Raw genomic sequence first — 17,492 nt, forward strand, 5'->3', positions numbered from 1 at the left:
TATATAGTTTTTAATAATACCAAACTTTACTTACCTGCAAATAGAACTTTAGCTAGTATTGTAGGTATCTGTTAACATTATTCATCAACTTTTGATGGTGTCAACATAAATTGACAAATAAACATTTTTAAACAAAAAGATTCATATCAGTTTATTTTATACTAATATATTACACACAGGTTGAGCGCTGAGGTATCATTATCAAAATTAAAGATTAAAGTTATACATAACTAAATGTATTCTGTAAATTAGAGCAAAAATACAGAGAACTCTTCTTTTTGGCAGAAATTATTATAACAATGCAATCTTTTAAGCCATTTTTAACAAGGAATTTTGAGATTCGGTCATGAAGATGTCAAAATTCTTGGCAGTCTCAAAATTTTTATTTTGATTTTGTAATTTGTTATAAACCCATGATATTTAGTATAAACAAATTGAAGACATGCAGACCTACAGTAAAATTGGCTAATTCAAGCTTTCAAATTTTTTGGAATACATTGATAAATTTGATACAAAACATGACAAAAATTCAAATATAGTTATTGATGTGTTGCTTCTTTCTGATGTGTAAAACCTATTGTGTTTGACATGGATAATATATAAAACTACAGGTATGTATACTTATCCATGGATTAAATGTGTATTGCATTGCAACTAATGTGAAGGCAATTCTATCCCGTTAGTTACATATGAGATAAGTAAAGAAAAAGTTACCCATATCTGGTAATATTCAAATAGTTCTGATTGCTTCTTGTTTACATTTACAAAACAAAATAAAAGTGGATACATTATTACAGATAACATATCTGGGCACTGTTGCTAGTGCATGCTTTTGTTTTCTCTATGAAACTTTAAAAGTACTAGTAAAATTTGTTTTATTTATTACTGAATGGGTTGGATATTTGATTTAATTGAAACAAAACTGCATATTTTTCTAAAAATTTATAAAGTTGTTTTTACCTTTTGTTTACATACAATATTTATTTTTCATATACTGTATGTAGTGCTAGCTGTAAAAAAAATTGGGAATGCTCCAGGAAAAAGTCAAATGTAATTTAATTTTAAATAAACATAAAGTTTGTTGATAATTTCATATAGTTCCATTGTGAATTTGTGTTTATATTGTAATTGCCAATAAATAGACTTTATGATATAGTAAAGAAAATGTTAACAGCCATGATGAGCGGCATGCAAAAATAACAGGGCTTCAGAAATAAAAGGGAAAAAAAGCAGAAAATTACAGAAATGAAGACAAGAGCGTGCAATGACAAGCGTGAAGACAAAGGTAATTAAACTGCTGTTGCGTGTGTCTTCAGAGCAATCAGCTGCTACTTTTGCATAGCAACATATGTTATATGCACCAAGCAGATGACCGTAAAATGAGATATGCAGCAAAAACACGGTAGACCTCCAAGCATTGCTGAAACATAAAGACCCTATGCATTTTACAGTCTCAACATGGTGAATATAAGTTTTAATTGACATGTATAAAGGGCATTGTGCTCATACCAATTATACATAATGGATGGTGGCAAGCAATGTGATTTAATGATGAAGCTCAGCACTGAGGGATGTGAAGCAAGAAACAATATTTGGAATTAAAAAAGGATTCAGAAATTAACATATATACACCATGGCATCAGTGTATGACCATAAAATGCAAGAAGGTGATGGAGTGATATGGAACAAACCTTGGAGAAATATCGCATCCTTGCTGCATAAAGGCACCCAGGGAAAACCATAGGCTGTTAAATATTCCAAACTCATTTGGAGGGTCGGGAGGGTTCTGAGGGTCACGAGCTTCATCGGTGTCTTCCAAGTGCCATTCATAAGGGCTGAATCTGCTCACTAGAAAAAGAACTACACTGACTCCAATGTATGCAAAAACTATACACATCCATATTTCATAGGCCAAGGGATCCAGGAAAGAAAATACTCCTGGTTTTGATTTTTGAGGCTTCTTAATCATGATGGAGATGCCAAGGCTCATAAATGGTTTTGAAAAATCAATCACTTCTTCCCGTACCAGAGTAATGGTGAGAGGGGCGACAGCTATGTCTGCTCTCTGAAAACAAAGAAAATATTTCAGTAAGTGAAAATTGATTTCAAAGTCTTCCCTCAGAACCTCCCCATGGCTCATGATCTGTGTGTAGGTGTAATGAAAGCAAATAGCAGTTTTTTGCAGCAAGGTAACAATAATGATTAGATCACTTTGTATAGTACATTAGTAAAATCCTGTCCTAATGGATGGCATTGAGTAACACATTTGAGAAGTGTAAAACATAAAAGTGAGCGTGGCAAATAAATACATAAACATTAAAGTAAAATGAACAAGAATAGGAAATAGAAAATAGTGTCCTGAATAGACCATTCTGTCATAGCACAAACCAGTTTAATGTCATAATATGTTTAAAAATGTTATAAAACCAATGAGTAGCTCAAGTTTTCATAATATTAAATATTAATATTAAAATATTAAAGGTATAGTAATTACGCAAAATGCTACTATTAGATATTACAGTAGTTTATTTGGCAGATATTTACCATATTTAGCTTAATTTTTTTTTATATTTTGCATGCATCTATAACAAAAAATGGACAATAAGAAGGGAAAATGAAAAAGGGAAAAAATATTTCCTTATTTCTTTATGGAATATTTTTTTCAATATATGTTAACAAATTTCTTATACATAAACCTTTGCTGTGAAAAATATACCAGATACAAATAATATATCATTTGCTCTATGCATTACATATTTGCTTCTACATCCTCCATAATGGTAAAATTTTCTCTGAATTTGGTGGATCTGCCTGTCTTTTGTATTAAGATCATAAATCAAGCATAAAGCCATTTAAAATTGCACATTGAGCAAGCATTTTAAGAAAAGTGCTGGTTTTGTTTCTTTAAAGTGTAGAATCCATTATTATTTCATGACATTCACACCAGCTAACAATCCATAACTCAGGAAACATCAAGCATAAAGCTTTTAAGGTAAATCACTTTAGATGATGTACGATGCTAAAAATAATACGGTAAGCAATTTTTAAACAAGACTCAGGGTCATTATTTTAAAAATATTTCTTTCAGAGGCTAGTGCCAGGACAAATTTTTGCTAAACACTGTGCAAGATGTTGTAGATGAAGACGGATTACTTTGCTGCGCAGGCAGAAGTATTGAATTGATAGTTAGTTGTTTGTGAATACCAAGGGCCAAATGTAATAGGGTGATAGTATAGAAAATGTGAGTTTAGCAGTAAATTCTCACACTTTTTAAACTCGGCCAATGTAATAGAGTCCGAGAACATGCAAACTCAAATGTTTTTAGACTCAAAAAACTCTCACTCTCACTCTCATCCAGATGTTTTCCTATTTTAAAGATAAAACACGACCAATGTGAGAGTTTACTGCTAAACTCTCACATTTTCTAAACTCTCACCATATTACATTTGGCCCTTGGTATTCACAAACATATAACTATCAATTTAATACTTCTGCCTGCACAGCAAAGTAATCCGTCTTCATCTACAACATCTTGAATCCATACTTGTGTATAAGTTAGCATATAAGGGTTAATAAGGCGCAGTAGTTACAACTCCATTTCTAATGAATGATTTAGGTGTGTTTTGGCAGCCCAACAGGTAAGTCCAGACTAGACCAAGATGTAAATTCACATTTGTACTAATATTTTGTATTGTTGTAACAGCTACTATAAAGGCCACAAATGATTGTCTGCCTTATCCTATGACTATAGCACATCATCATACAAATGTCCACTGGTGGAATTCATGTGTCTGGGAACTAAATTTATGCAGTTGATGTCTCACATCATTGTATATAAAGTTTCAATATAATTCTAGCAAATTTGTCACACATTATAGCACTGTATTAATAACATGTTTCTAAAAACACTTACTTAGTCTACCAACAGTTTAGGGGCAGCTTACAACATGCAAGAGCATGTACAAAATGGCAAATCTGTATTGCTGTCAAGTATGACTGCATATATGGGCACACATTTAATGGCTATGGTATACAATCATTTGCACAGCGCTTGTGACTTTGTTATGACTAGAGTTTAGCATTTGCTGTGGAACAGGCTATTTTACAGAAGTGCAACATTCCAACAATACAATATTCAAGCTACATCATTCCACTGTGTATCTACGTTTCAATTTTGTGGAATTTATAGTCTATGAATAGAGCTGGGATGACATGATCAATTCAGTCTGCTGTCTGGCGAGGTTGTGATAGGACTGGGAATACAAATATTCTGTAATTAATAGTACAACATTTTGCTACCAAATGGGCTTAAAGTCAATATTTATAGGATTCCAGTTAAGAAAATCTAGCTAATATCTAATCATGACTGATTTTTCAAACTGAGCATGTTAGGCTGTGCAATGGGTAGGATCAAATGAGTAAGCCATTAACTTTTAAGAGCATACAGGCAGCCAAAATAAAGGTCAATATGAAGTGTTATTTGAAGATGCATGAGATGTTAAGACTAGGGAACAACTTATTTGTAGTGGTGATATGCATTCATTAAGTAAAATAAGAAACATGAAAGAAAAACAGCCTGTACTTTAGAAATGTTGCGTGAACCCTAATACATGAAGGGGTACTGAACTGTTTTCCCATTTAACTACCCTTTTTGCATTTGCTTTTGAATTTGAAGTTTGCCATTTAGATCCTGTAACTATGCTTTATATAACCATACATTCCAACATTTAGGCTCAGTGAATTAGGATAGGAGACATGGCCATGCTGCAATGGGGGTTGTGTCTGTGTCATGGTGGTAGCATGACCATGATAGTCTGGCACTAATGCCCGTCCGCTCCCCTTTAACCAAGCAGTGCCTGAATATCGGAGCAGTGGTAAATGGGACTTACCACCCTAACTTTGACCCCCTGAAATCTGGACTGTCCATCTAAGTTTGGGAGAGTTGGAAGGTATGGTGTAACATATATGCAAATCTAAACAAGTGTCTACTGAATAGATAAATGTATCCACTGTGAAACTGATGTTCACACATTTTTGAAGGATTGCCATCATAAGGGGTGATTATGAGTTGAACACAGGGGCGTATTTATAATGGGTGCAGGGTGTGTAGTGCACATGGGCCACTTGGTCCAGGGGGCCCCGCACCGCACACCCTGCACCCACATTATACTTACCACTAAGGAGTCCCGTGTTGGATCCGGGGTGAGCACTGTAAATAATGACTGGAAAATGGGTACCACAGCCATTTTCCCCGCATTTTGCGTATCGGCAGTATGGTAAACACAGGGAAAATGTCTGCTACAGCCACTTTCCCAGTGTCCTGCGCATGGGCCCTAGACTGTGGGCACACTCTAGTGCCCAGAGTCTCTCAGTGCGGCACAGCGCTCAATGCGCTGCCAGCCATCAGACCGGACAGACACTGCACACAGGCTCCCTCCTCTCTCAAAATGCCCTTGGTTTAACATATAGTAAAAATTGCCTCATGTGCCTGCATACTTACAACTCCATATCTGTATTTTTAGCTACACACATCTTAGAATACATGCAGACTTTAAATCTATCACAAGGTCAGTACATTTAGGAGTCTATTTACTAAGCTGTGTTAGGAGATAAAGTGAACGGTGATAAGGTACCAGCCAATCAGTTCCTAACTGCCATGTCACAGGCTGTGTTTGAAAAATGGCAGTTAGAAGCTGATTGGCTGATCTCCTAACACAGTTTAGTAAATAGACCACTTTGACACTAGAGATGTGGAAATGTGTTTATCATCAGTATCAATGTGAAAAGTGTGTGTCAATGCAAAATGAAAACATTTCAATAATATGTGTAACTGAAACTAGACGCATGTGTATGTGAATGCCCCTGATCCGCCCCTGGAAGCATAAGGAGTCTGAAAGAAATTTGCAACTCAAGATGCTAGTCCAACACTAAATGAAACTACTGTACATTTCTAAGTGCTAATTAATGAGGATAAAATTTATTTTATTAATATATGTTCAATTTAATTTCAGAGAAAATAACAAAGAAAATGAAAAAAATGTTTAAGAATCTCTGTGCTCATGTAGGAATTCTATTTAGAATTTGTGGGTATATACTGTACACAGCAGACAAAGCAAATGTCAAATCCCACAAACACATATAGAATAGAGAACCTGATTTAATATGGAGTTCAGGCCATAGTAATTTGTCTTAATATTAGCCTTTCCTCCGGGGTATTCGGTATAATGATTAGTATGTGGAAATGCTTTTATAAACGTGTTCTCTTGGGTGCAATAGGATAACAGGACAATTGAAATAAAAGAAATGAAATAGCACTACATTCATTCGCATTATGGATGCAGATTTTACTTCAGAGAAATAAATCAATGCTTTTCTTTTGATAAGTCTAAATATGATGCCAGCTCTTTAAACACACAAGTACAATCAATATTTATTGACTTTTGAATAGATCAATTAACTCTCATGATAATACATGACCTCTGAAGGACTGAAAAGCAATTTCAAGCAAAAATTAATTTACTGTTTAACTAAAGGGTTGTATTCTCTGCAAGGCAATTTTTGGTCAAGCTGTGATAATACTAAAGATCATACAATTTAAGGGAAAAAAAGCGAATGGAAAAATAAAAGAGAGTAATAACACAATGGTATCCGTATATAAGGAGGTCCATTCATGAGCAAGCACATTCCTATATACTAGAATTGCATTTTAAAGCCTACTTTACGTACATTTTCTATCTCTCTATCTATCTATCTATCTATCTATCTATCTATCTACAGTGCTATTTTCAGCATGGAAAATAGCTGGACACGCCCCTTTGGCCCAAGAAATCTGGCCGGTCAAAATGCTCCCAGAGGAGCACAGCGCGAGTACCGCGTGACGTCATGATGTCACATGGTCCCGCCTACTTTTCCAAAGAGTCCCGTTGCCTGCACTGTCACAGACTCAGAGTGACTGTGCATAGCAGGGGGAGGAGGAGGAGGGTCAGCGGGTTCGCCGCCCAGCCGCAGCTAGCTCTGGAATGCACACTGATTCCCCTTGCACTGGCCAGAATGTGGGTGGAGCCAATACAACAAGCCCCACCCACATATCCCCGCAAATCACGGCATTACATTGTGAGGGGGTGGGGCCTATTGAATCGAGGTGTCCTCCTCATTAGCAACCTGTACTGTACCTACAGCAGCTGCTGCACTGAGTGTAAGTATATTATGTATGTGTACTGTTTTAATGTGTATGTATGTATTGTGATAAGGTTGGGGTAGCGGGTCCTTCTCCTGGGGTAGACCCAGGACCCAAACCGGCTTTTCCACAAGCCGATACTCTGGTCTGTTTGCAAAACAGACTTCTCCTGGGGTTTTTTAGAACACATAGGCCAAAAACCTAGGACAAACGTACCTGCCATTGACCACTTTACCAGTGCTTCTATCACAGTATGAATGTATATGTATGTATGTATGTATGTATGTATGTATGCGTTAGTGTCTATGTATGTGATTGTGTATATGTGTTAGTGTGTGTATACTGTGTATATTTTAGTGTATATGTATGTGCTAATTTGTATATATGTGTTTACGTGTATGTATGTGTTAATTTGTATATATGTGTGTGTAGACTGTTTATGTGTATGTGTTAGTGTGCATGTTATATATTATATGTATATATATATATATATATATATATATATATATACAGTATATATATATATAAATGTTTGTGCATATGTGTATATTATCTATCTATCTATCTATATATATATATATATATATATATATGTATAGGACAGTATGTTTATAATTCAGATATATTTATTTATATTTGTAAACCCACCCAGGAAAATCCTGCATTTGCCCCTGGGCCCCGGCTCGCCTCAGGGCCCAGCCCCAGCATGCACATCAGCCTCTGCACAGTCCCACTGCCAGGCTTGCTACCGCCCACCAGCAGCATGCAGAGGCCAGAGGGACAGACAGAGCTTCAGAGGCCCCTGATCTCTGGGAAGCACAGCAGCCAGCCAGGTAAGGTACTGTGTTAGGGTGGGTACACACCTGAGCGACCGACAATCGTGCCGATGTTCAGGGCGATTTGACTTCACCCTGGGCATCGCATGATTTCCGGTACATACTGCACAATTAAATGAACGACAGAACAATCACTTGTTACATCCTTCATTATATGTATGGTGCCTCATGCGATATCATGTGATTGGTTGTGCAGCACAGCCAATGATACGATATCGCATGCGGCTGCAGGAGTGCGCAAATTAGGCAAACAAACTGCATGATATGTCAGATTTGTTGTTCCAATTTGTCCAAATTAGGCCGATATTGTGCAAGTGCGTAGCCGGCCTTATTCTCAATTACTCTGTACTATAGATTGATTTATGTTGTTTTATGTTGTGCAATCTGATTTAAATTGAATAGTTAATAATTAAGCGCTTAGCGATTATCGGTAGACTACGCATGCACAGTGATCATACTGCGCACATGCCAAGGTATAGTGCTATGGATTATTTGAGGGAGGGGGGCCCCAAACTTGTATCTTGCCTAGGGCCCCATGAGGTCTAAATCTGGCTCTGTTTCTGGGTATGTAAGGTAGGCTTCTTTCATCTTATTTGTTGTATTTACATCCTGAGGAAAAGGCTCTTGAGAAGCCCTGCCGCTTCGTTGCCATTAGTACAGGTTGGAGACAGCTGCTATTTTGGGATGCATTTGTAGCATGAAATAGGTCCCAGTGAGGAACAAAATGTTGGTTGTCCTGGCTATGATGGTTTATTGAACTTTAATAAATGGATCACTTCTAAGCTCCTTTGCAGGACTTGTGAGTTGCCTGCTCTTTTATCTATCTATCTATCTATCTATCTATCTATCTATCTATCTATCTATCTATCTATCATATATATTAGTAGATACATGGACCCGGCATCTCAGCTGCCAAGATACCCCCCTCCTCCAGCAGCACCCCCTGATGCTCTTGTACTCCATTCAGGTACAAATAAACACTTAATACAAAGCAGATACATGTACAGATATATGTGTACACACGTGCCTATGCTCATACATCAGGAAGTAAAGATGTGTACTGAGTAGTAGAGGAAAGATAGAAAATATTTGATTACAAGTCATACAGAATCAGGATCTATGCCCATTTTGGAATACTACCAAAATTTGTCTTCCCACAATTGGTTATGTATTGTACATATTTAATAAGTGTATTGGTGATTTATTGTACTCCTATGTCACAGAGAATAATTTTATGACTAAAGCACAAGATATGGATGCCTGCCCAACAACAAGGTACTAAGAGTCAGGTCTGGTATGTTAGGTTGACACTTATGTTGACTCGCATCAGGTCGACATGAGAATGTCCACATGGTCATCATGTCTACACAAATGACATGTTGACATAATAGCATATCAACATAATGTCCCTGGTGGCCCAATGATCAATTACCTAGTCCAAATGGCTACAACAGTTCTGGTGCAGCTTCTGGGTTCCCGGCAGTCATGTGACTGTCACTGTAGTTGCAGATGTCTGCAGAGTGACAGTTTTAGTGAGTATTGACTGCCTTTACCTAACCTTAATCCCTGTCACAAACCCTCCCCCTAGTGCCTAAGGATTAGGCTGTGGGGGTGGAGGTTAGGCTTAGTCACTATGGGGGGAGGGTTAGGTTTAGGGTGCATGGAGGGAGGGTTAGGATACCTACTGACAAGTGGCGGTATCCTAACCCTGTTGAGATGCCAGCAGCAGGATTCTGACCACTGAGATGCCAGCATCAGAATTCTGACCACCGAGATCCCGAGCACCGTCATCCCGTACCCAACCCTCACAGTAATCAGGGTAATTATCATACAGCAGTCTATAAATCTCTTATGTGCTGCATTATATATTATAGTATGTGTACATAGAAAAGTTATAGCTCAAGAAAAAAAAAATAGTGCTCTCAATGGCATAGTCCCTCTGATTTCAATAAAACATGTAAATACTTACCCCATATACAAGTTCACCCACCATTCCATTCCATATTTTAGTTTCTGGGTCACGAGCACCATATTTGCCATCTTCGACAATAGAAAGTTTGTATTTTATCCCAACATGCTTTGCAATCTCGCTAGCCAGATCCACACAGTAGCCTTCATACTTTTCATTGCCATCCAGCTGCTCATAATTTTTTTTTTTCATGACATATGGATTTTCCTTTAATAAAACAAATTATGGATCAAACATATTTAATAGCACATTACTGAAAAGAGGCTCTATTATGCCATTGTTACTGTTCACCAGATGAAAGCAGATAGTGTGCAACTCTGCATCATTAGATAAATCTATACTTGAGAAGAAATAAGGATCCCTTATTTTGCACAGATAAGATTTGCAGAAGTAAAATACATGATGTACCTTCTTATTATTATCAAAGGCATCATTTACACCATTACCTGAGAATCCAAAGATAAGAAAGATGTAAACTATTTTCATTTTAAAAGCTTACAGCCAAAGGCTAATTTATATGAAAAAAAAACTGGCTTACAGTAGTATATGACATCAATCATTGTTTCAGATACAGGAAAAAAGGAAAATTCTACACCAGTCATTAGATATGTGGAGAAATTAATTATAATGACCATTTCTCCAATGAAAATCCAAATTCTACTTTTGAAATACCAAATAACAGAACAATTTTTGTTCAAATCTCCTGCGCTCCTGTACCGCAGCCTAGTTTACGCTCTGGAGCACCACACCTTCAGATACACAGAAAAAGAAAAATGAGCGATTCCACTGGCGCTGTCCTTTTGGAGGGATCACGTCTAGATGTGGCCCTTAAATTACACCAGACCCGTAGAGAAAAGAAAACTAATTAGTCATAGATGGTCTATAAATAAGTGCATAGGTGGAGGTGATGATCTCCACTCACCTAGTCGCAAATAAATGCGTTCCCTGAAAGGTATCTTTGTATGTTAAAGATCGTAATCAGATAAGCTTCTTTCCACAGGAATAATACCACAATTGGAACCACACTCACCTTAATTCAGATATAGATGTTCCTAGAAAGGTTTCTTTAGACTTCAGTATGAAGAAAGTTCACCATACACATGAGTATCCTTTTATGTAAATTTATTCCAAAAAGTCTTTAAAAACAATATGAAAATTCCAACATGATAAAAACAAAAAGTTCCTTTAGTTAAAACACTATCAGCCCATAGGGGTAGTTTCTCAGTCATGCATCTGTATCTCACCCGGAATGAGTCACAAAAATGGATGGCTGGACTATATAAGTATGGAAAATATGGAAAAAAAACCTCCAAATGGTGTAGTGTTCCCCCTTACTTCTTTAGCACCAACGCGTTTCCGACCTCTCAGGTCCTTCCTCAGTGTGTAACACCCTGAGCAAGGACCTGAGAGGTTGGAAAGCAAGTAAGGTCTTTCTACCTATTTAAACCATAAGATAATAAAGACTGCATCCTATGAATCCAAAATGTTTTGGAGAAGTAGGTGAGATAAAATTCCGCTTCTCTGCAATCGTGTTTCTACCTCCAGCACTTTCCAGTAACACTGGGATGTTTATATACAATTTTTTAATTTTTCACAATTTTTCACTTAATTGTAATATCTCTAAATATCTTTGCTTTATGCTGTAATGTGACATTAGTACCAAAATCCTACATTATTTGTTTGACTATATATAGAGACACACAAGGGATGTAATGGAGATGTACAACATCTACTTTTGCAAGTAAAACTTTCTCTGAGGAATATCTGTCCACTTTTTTGGTGCACTATTGTCTCCCTGTTGAAATAGATTGTACAACAATAGCAGGGGAATGACCCTTTCTAAGAGTTGTTAAATATAATTCTACTTTTTTTTGGCCAATGATGAATCGAAGTGATATATCGCCAATTACCTACCCACTTTTAAAAGCAAAGCAAGGCACTCCCAACTGTGAAATTTTTCTATGAAGTGCTCCAGTACATGGTTATAATACGCATGGTCGTAGAAAGCCGGTCTGGGACCGGGTAAGGGGCAGGGTCTATTCTTGGGAGGCATGGCCACACCCACTCAGAAAAAAAAACCCTTTTGCAGTTTCACCAAGCGACACTGCATGCTAGGGAGGGGGGTGCTGTGAGCCCCCCTGCCCAGCGCAAAGCCAGGGGGGGGTGGGGGCGATCAGTGCGATCAGTGTGGTCACTCGCATATTCCAGAGCTTTTAATCAGAGCCAGGTACTTTCTTCCTATAACGCACCTCAACATGGTGAGATGCGTTCAAATAAAGGTTTCTTTGATCTTCCCACACATTCATTAGTCTCATATGAATAATGGTATTTCAGAGCTTGTCCTTTTTGGGAATGAGCTCATCTGGGCACAGGTATAGATGGTCCTCAAAAGATTTTTTCTTGTTCTCATACGTGCTTTCATTAAGGTTTCACTGACGTAAGTAACTCCTCACAGCCATCCAACGGTAAATAATAGAAATAAAGTACCTGGCTCTGATTAAAAGCACTGGAATATTGTTTAACTGTACAATACATTTTTTTTATTTTCTGAGAGCGACATACGTCTGAATTAAAGAGTCATAAAATCTCAGTCTGAGGACATCCCCTTGTGGAACGCTCATATTTGAATTTGTATACTTGGAGGAGTGGTGCTCCTGAGCATGAACTGGGCTGTAGTCCTGGTGGTGCAGGCAATTAGTACCCGCTCCCCCCCTCTCTGCGCCCCTGTATGCATGCCTTTAGTATCATATGTGAAGATAATAATGATTCTCTCTTCATCTTGCTTTCTTCTTTGGGCTTATTTCTACTTCTGTACACAACACTGCAACACACTCTTATCATGACCTCTTTTGAGAAATTTACTACACATCCTTGTGGTTCCTTTTTCCATTGTATCTGTCCTACGTTACCCTTCATTAATTGGCTATTTGGAACATGTACTGTCAGACTCCTCAGTTAACAAGAGCTGGCTTGTGGGTATATAATTCAAGTTTCTGGCTGTTTTGTATGTTAAACACACAGTGCCTATAGGTTTTTGAATATTGGGCATCCTACTGTAGTTATATTGGGAAGATGACTTGACTGGGTAACTAGGTTTACATTTTACATAAAGTGGTCAGCCATTACAGTGCAGTTATACAGTAAGTTCAAAAACATGCACTTACACACACACACACGTGCAAACACAACATGTTTACAAAAATCATGTCTAAAATATTGTATTGACTTTGCTGTGCAATAGTCCTGTTTTTTATTTTTTTCAATCTCATACTATGGGGCATATCCAATTACCCGCGGGACTTCTCCTGCGAGTAATTGAGGCTTGAAAGTCCCGCGGCATGGGGTTAAGCTATTCAATAAAATAGCTTTTTCCCCGCGCCGTTAAGTCGGCTTTTGCGTGCGGGAACATACATTTTCTGCGAGAAACAGTGTCTAATTGCCTCTAGCACGAGGCCGATTAGGGCGGCCTCACGCAGATTTTACCTCACACCTACATGAGGTGTGAGGTAAAGCCCGACAGCGGGGACTTGCGTGCGGGGTCTCGGGGACACCCGCGTGTGGCTAATTGGATATGCCCCTATGTGGATATGTGCTCCAATTTTATTCTGCATTGTCCTCTCTACTAGAGCAGTTTGCTTTTCAACGGAAAGATAAAGGCAATGTAGTCAGGATGGTATGCAGCCGGGATGCCGACGGTCTAAATGCCGACCGTCGGCATCCCGACTGTCTAATCCCGGCAAGGGTCTAATGACAGGCGTCGAAATCCTGTCACCTGTCATTTTACCTGCACCAGGAGCCGGCGCCCAGCATCCCAATCGAAGGTAAGTCGGGCGCCGGACGAGGAGAGCCGCGGGGGGAGGGGGCGGAGGGTTAGGTTAGGGGCTCCCGGGGGGGACTTGGGGTTAGGCACCCCTCCAGAGGGATAGGGTTAGGCTAGAGGAAGGGGGGTTAGGGTCAGGCACCCCCCCCGGGAGGGTTAGGTTTAGGCAGTGGGGAAGGGGGGGTTAAGTTTAGGCACTTAGAGGGGGGTTAGGGTTAGGCACTTGGAGGAGAGGTTAGAGTTTGGCACCACCGGGGGAAGGTTAGGGTTAGGCACGCCCCAGGGAAGTTCGGGTTAGGCACCACCAAGGGAGGGATAGGGGGGAAGAGGGGGAGGGTTAGGCTACTTACCAGCCATAGTCGGGATTCTCAACAGTCGGGCTTCCGGTGTCGGTATCATACCCAACCCGGAAAAGGGCATATATTATTTTGAACCAGAATGTAACTGTAGTTATAACAGTTCCAACTATATTAACACAGGGTGGTTTACTATGCTGCATACAAATGCTCACTTATGATGTATAAATAATAACATGTGTCTAGCTCAAAATAAGGAGGGCAAATGATAAGATATTATATGGGGTCAAACTCAGCCACTGAAACCAGTCTCTTGCAAGACTGTTTTTGTCCTATAAATTTGTCACATTTAATTAACATGTCACATTTAATTAACATGATTTTTTTCAAGACAGTTCTAACCATATATATAAGCCACGTTCATTAAGAAGACAACATTTCTAATTAATTAAGTAGTCAAGAACAGACATATAAAAGAAGGTAATAAAGAGCCAATTGAAATCCCAAATCAAATGTTTTTGTCCTGAGCAGTCTGATTATGCATTGTTCTTTTGGTTATAGTATAGGAAATTCACATAATCTATCAACCTAAAACATATAATTAAGTACTCTTGAGGAGTCCTATTAATTCTTGGACTTGAACTTTGTTGCAAAATTTAATTGCATTAAGACATCCTCACTTTTTTCCCTGGGACAAGATAGGCAGTGTTGCACCTGTTATACTGAACTTGCAGTTTACTGCTGGTTATACTTTGTTCAAGAAGTTAGTGTAAAAGTCCATATAAGGTAAGACTACAGAATGAACTGGGCTCGGAGTTTCTCTATTTATCAATCCTTCCTATTTAGTCAGGTCTCCCACAGGTGGCAGTTGAATAGATTTTCGTTAGCTTTCATCCTATTAGTTGCTGCATCCCCTGAATAGCCACACTGACAGCACCACTCTGAAATCTAAGAGGAGCAGATACACAGTAAATGCAGGTAACCATGGGCTCACTATGGGGAAGGGGGGGTTCACCATAGGGACATGTAAGGTCTTGATAAATAGCAGAGATTTTCCATTTGGACTGCAATTTTAATCAGGTACACTTACTGTATATATTCCTTATACCAACTGTATTTTCAAGGGTTACAACTGCTCACTTAGATGTATTGTATCTGCATGTTTTTAATGTTTGTCTAATTAATCTGAAGATCTTTTAAGTTACTGTAGATGTATTGTTATTATTTATGAGTTAATTATAAAGTCTTAAAAATAAAGCAAATTCAACTGCAGAAACGGTTAAATTACACATTTGTAGACTACAGCTTGTTACACCTCTTACTGTTAAAGATTTTACAACAGTAAAAACACTTACCAAAATTGTTGTAACTACAATTGTCTTATTTTCCACAGAGGAAGTGTCATTAACAGGTTGCTGATCAGGGACAGGGACAAAGCGTTCATATTCATTCCAGTGTCCAACCTGCAAAACATCCCATTAGGATAATGGAGTTACTGGAATGGAATTGTATTTTCTAATGCATTTCATTAGTGTAAGTAAATGACAAACATGTATCAAAGACTTACTTTGAATATGTTATGAAAACAGTAAAAATGCACAGTTTTAATGAAGTTTGATAAATGCTCAGTTCTGATTAGATATACTGTATGTAGAGATGGTGGTTAATGCCACCACAGCTGCAAATTTGTAAGTGACAACTATGATAAAATATGCAAATGTCGCAGCTGCCAGTTTTGTATTGAGACGCCTACCGGTGGCTTCCCAAATCCAAGCGACCGCGTACAAAGATGCAGCATGGTCGCAGATTACACAACTATCTGACTTCTGAGTAACCATACGGTCGTATAGAATGGCCACCGGAACTGAGATGCCAGAGCTATTTTGACCGCATACGGGATTGTAGTCACAGACAGACACTCCCCGAAAATGGTCGCGACATGTCTGACTTTCTCCCAGTTGCCGCCCAGAAACGTCCTCTTGCTGTCAATCACTTTGCAAAAAATCCGATCTGCGAGCGACAACGAAAATGAATCATGACGCATTCATAGTGTGACTCAGACGCAGATTACCATTAATCTCTCAAACTGCGTAAACACCAGACGTGTGTCCATCACTGAATCAGGCCCTGATAGCAATGGCATTTGCAGTCTGAAAACATAGACATCATGGTGCCCCACAGATTAATTTTGCGGACCCAGTCTTCATATTAAACTGGGCACAATTTACTTTAGACACAATGGTGCTGGTTGTCTCTAGGATCTCATCACTGCCCTAGTGAGTAATATGGAGGTTGATTCACAAAGAAGAAAATATCTGCTCTCATTGTCCTCATCCTAGTCATGTATTACGCACACAGTGAAAGGATGAATATTATATTAACACACAACAATTTAAGCTTAAATTAAATTCATGATGCGTGTGCTAAAAATGAATCCATAAATTTGTAGTAACTGCTCAATGTAAGCTTTAAACATGGCAGATTTAATTTAAAAAAGACCAGATTTACATATATGATCTTTTATAATCTTCACAATTATACATAATTATTCCAATTAGGATAATATTTTAAAAGCCACAGAGAACGTGATACATTAATATATTATTCCTGTTTCTGAGAAGTTGCCTTTTATCATACGGTAGTTTTAGGTAAAGATTACCACATGTTCCTTTATATCTACACTCTATTGTTATTATACAGTGGACTTTGGTCTGTAACATTGAACTTGTGTGAAGACAGAATAACACTTTGCAGAACTGTATGTTCTGTTCTGTACTTTCACTAGCACAATATTCTCATATAGTTATACAGTAGTTCTATAGTCACATTTTAGCTGAAGAAGACTTTACCACGACTTATGCTGTGGTACGTCCTAACTCCAGTTTTCAATAATGCTGTGATAATGAACAAGTCATGTAATTGAATGAGCTGGCTACCTGATCATAAAGAAGCACAATTTGTGTCATTACCTATTGCAAATTGAATAAACTCTGTTACACAATAGCACAGAGGCTCTGTTAATTGTATGTTGCTTATATACAACTCTAATATAAACAGAAAGCCATAATGAAGGCAAATTAAAGGGGTTGTGTCATCATTACCATTGTTTATTTGGTGCCACAAAACATTGTAGTGTTGGACAGTCAGAATTACAAATCATACAAAATACAGTCTTACATAAAATAGAATAAGTGCATCAAAATGATGATGAGGCGCAAACACTGAGAAAAAGGTAGAGAGGACCTTGCTTATGAGAGTTTAGATTAAAAGAAAACTAACATTGCATGTTTTGCAACACCATTCAATCTTGAGAGTAGGGATTACTATTATTATTATCTTTTATTTATATGACAACACAAGGGTGTCATAGTGCTGAACATACTGTAGGTGATAG

At 38.1% G+C, this 17,492-nt stretch overlaps 1 protein-coding gene across 1 annotated transcript in view; it reads right to left on the reverse strand.

The window, feature by feature from the left end:
- Window positions 1–17,492, reverse strand: part of GRIA3 (glutamate ionotropic receptor AMPA type subunit 3) — a 393,493-nt gene that overhangs the window by 30,457 nt on the left and 345,544 nt on the right. The window contains exons 9-11 of the mRNA XM_088478220.1: window positions 15,454–15,561; window positions 9,983–10,189; window positions 1,692–2,065 (exon numbers count right to left, since the gene is read on the reverse strand). Coding sequence (XP_088334346.1) covers window positions 1,692–2,065; window positions 9,983–10,189; window positions 15,454–15,561 — 689 coding nt within the window. The remainder of the gene's footprint in view (window positions 1–1,691; window positions 2,066–9,982; window positions 10,190–15,453; window positions 15,562–17,492) is intronic.

The sequence above is a fragment of the Taudactylus pleione genome, unplaced genomic scaffold (genome assembly GCF_031769625.1).
Source record: "Taudactylus pleione unplaced genomic scaffold, aTauple2 ptg000211l, whole genome shotgun sequence".
NCBI lineage: Eukaryota > Metazoa > Chordata > Amphibia > Anura > Myobatrachidae > Taudactylus > Taudactylus pleione.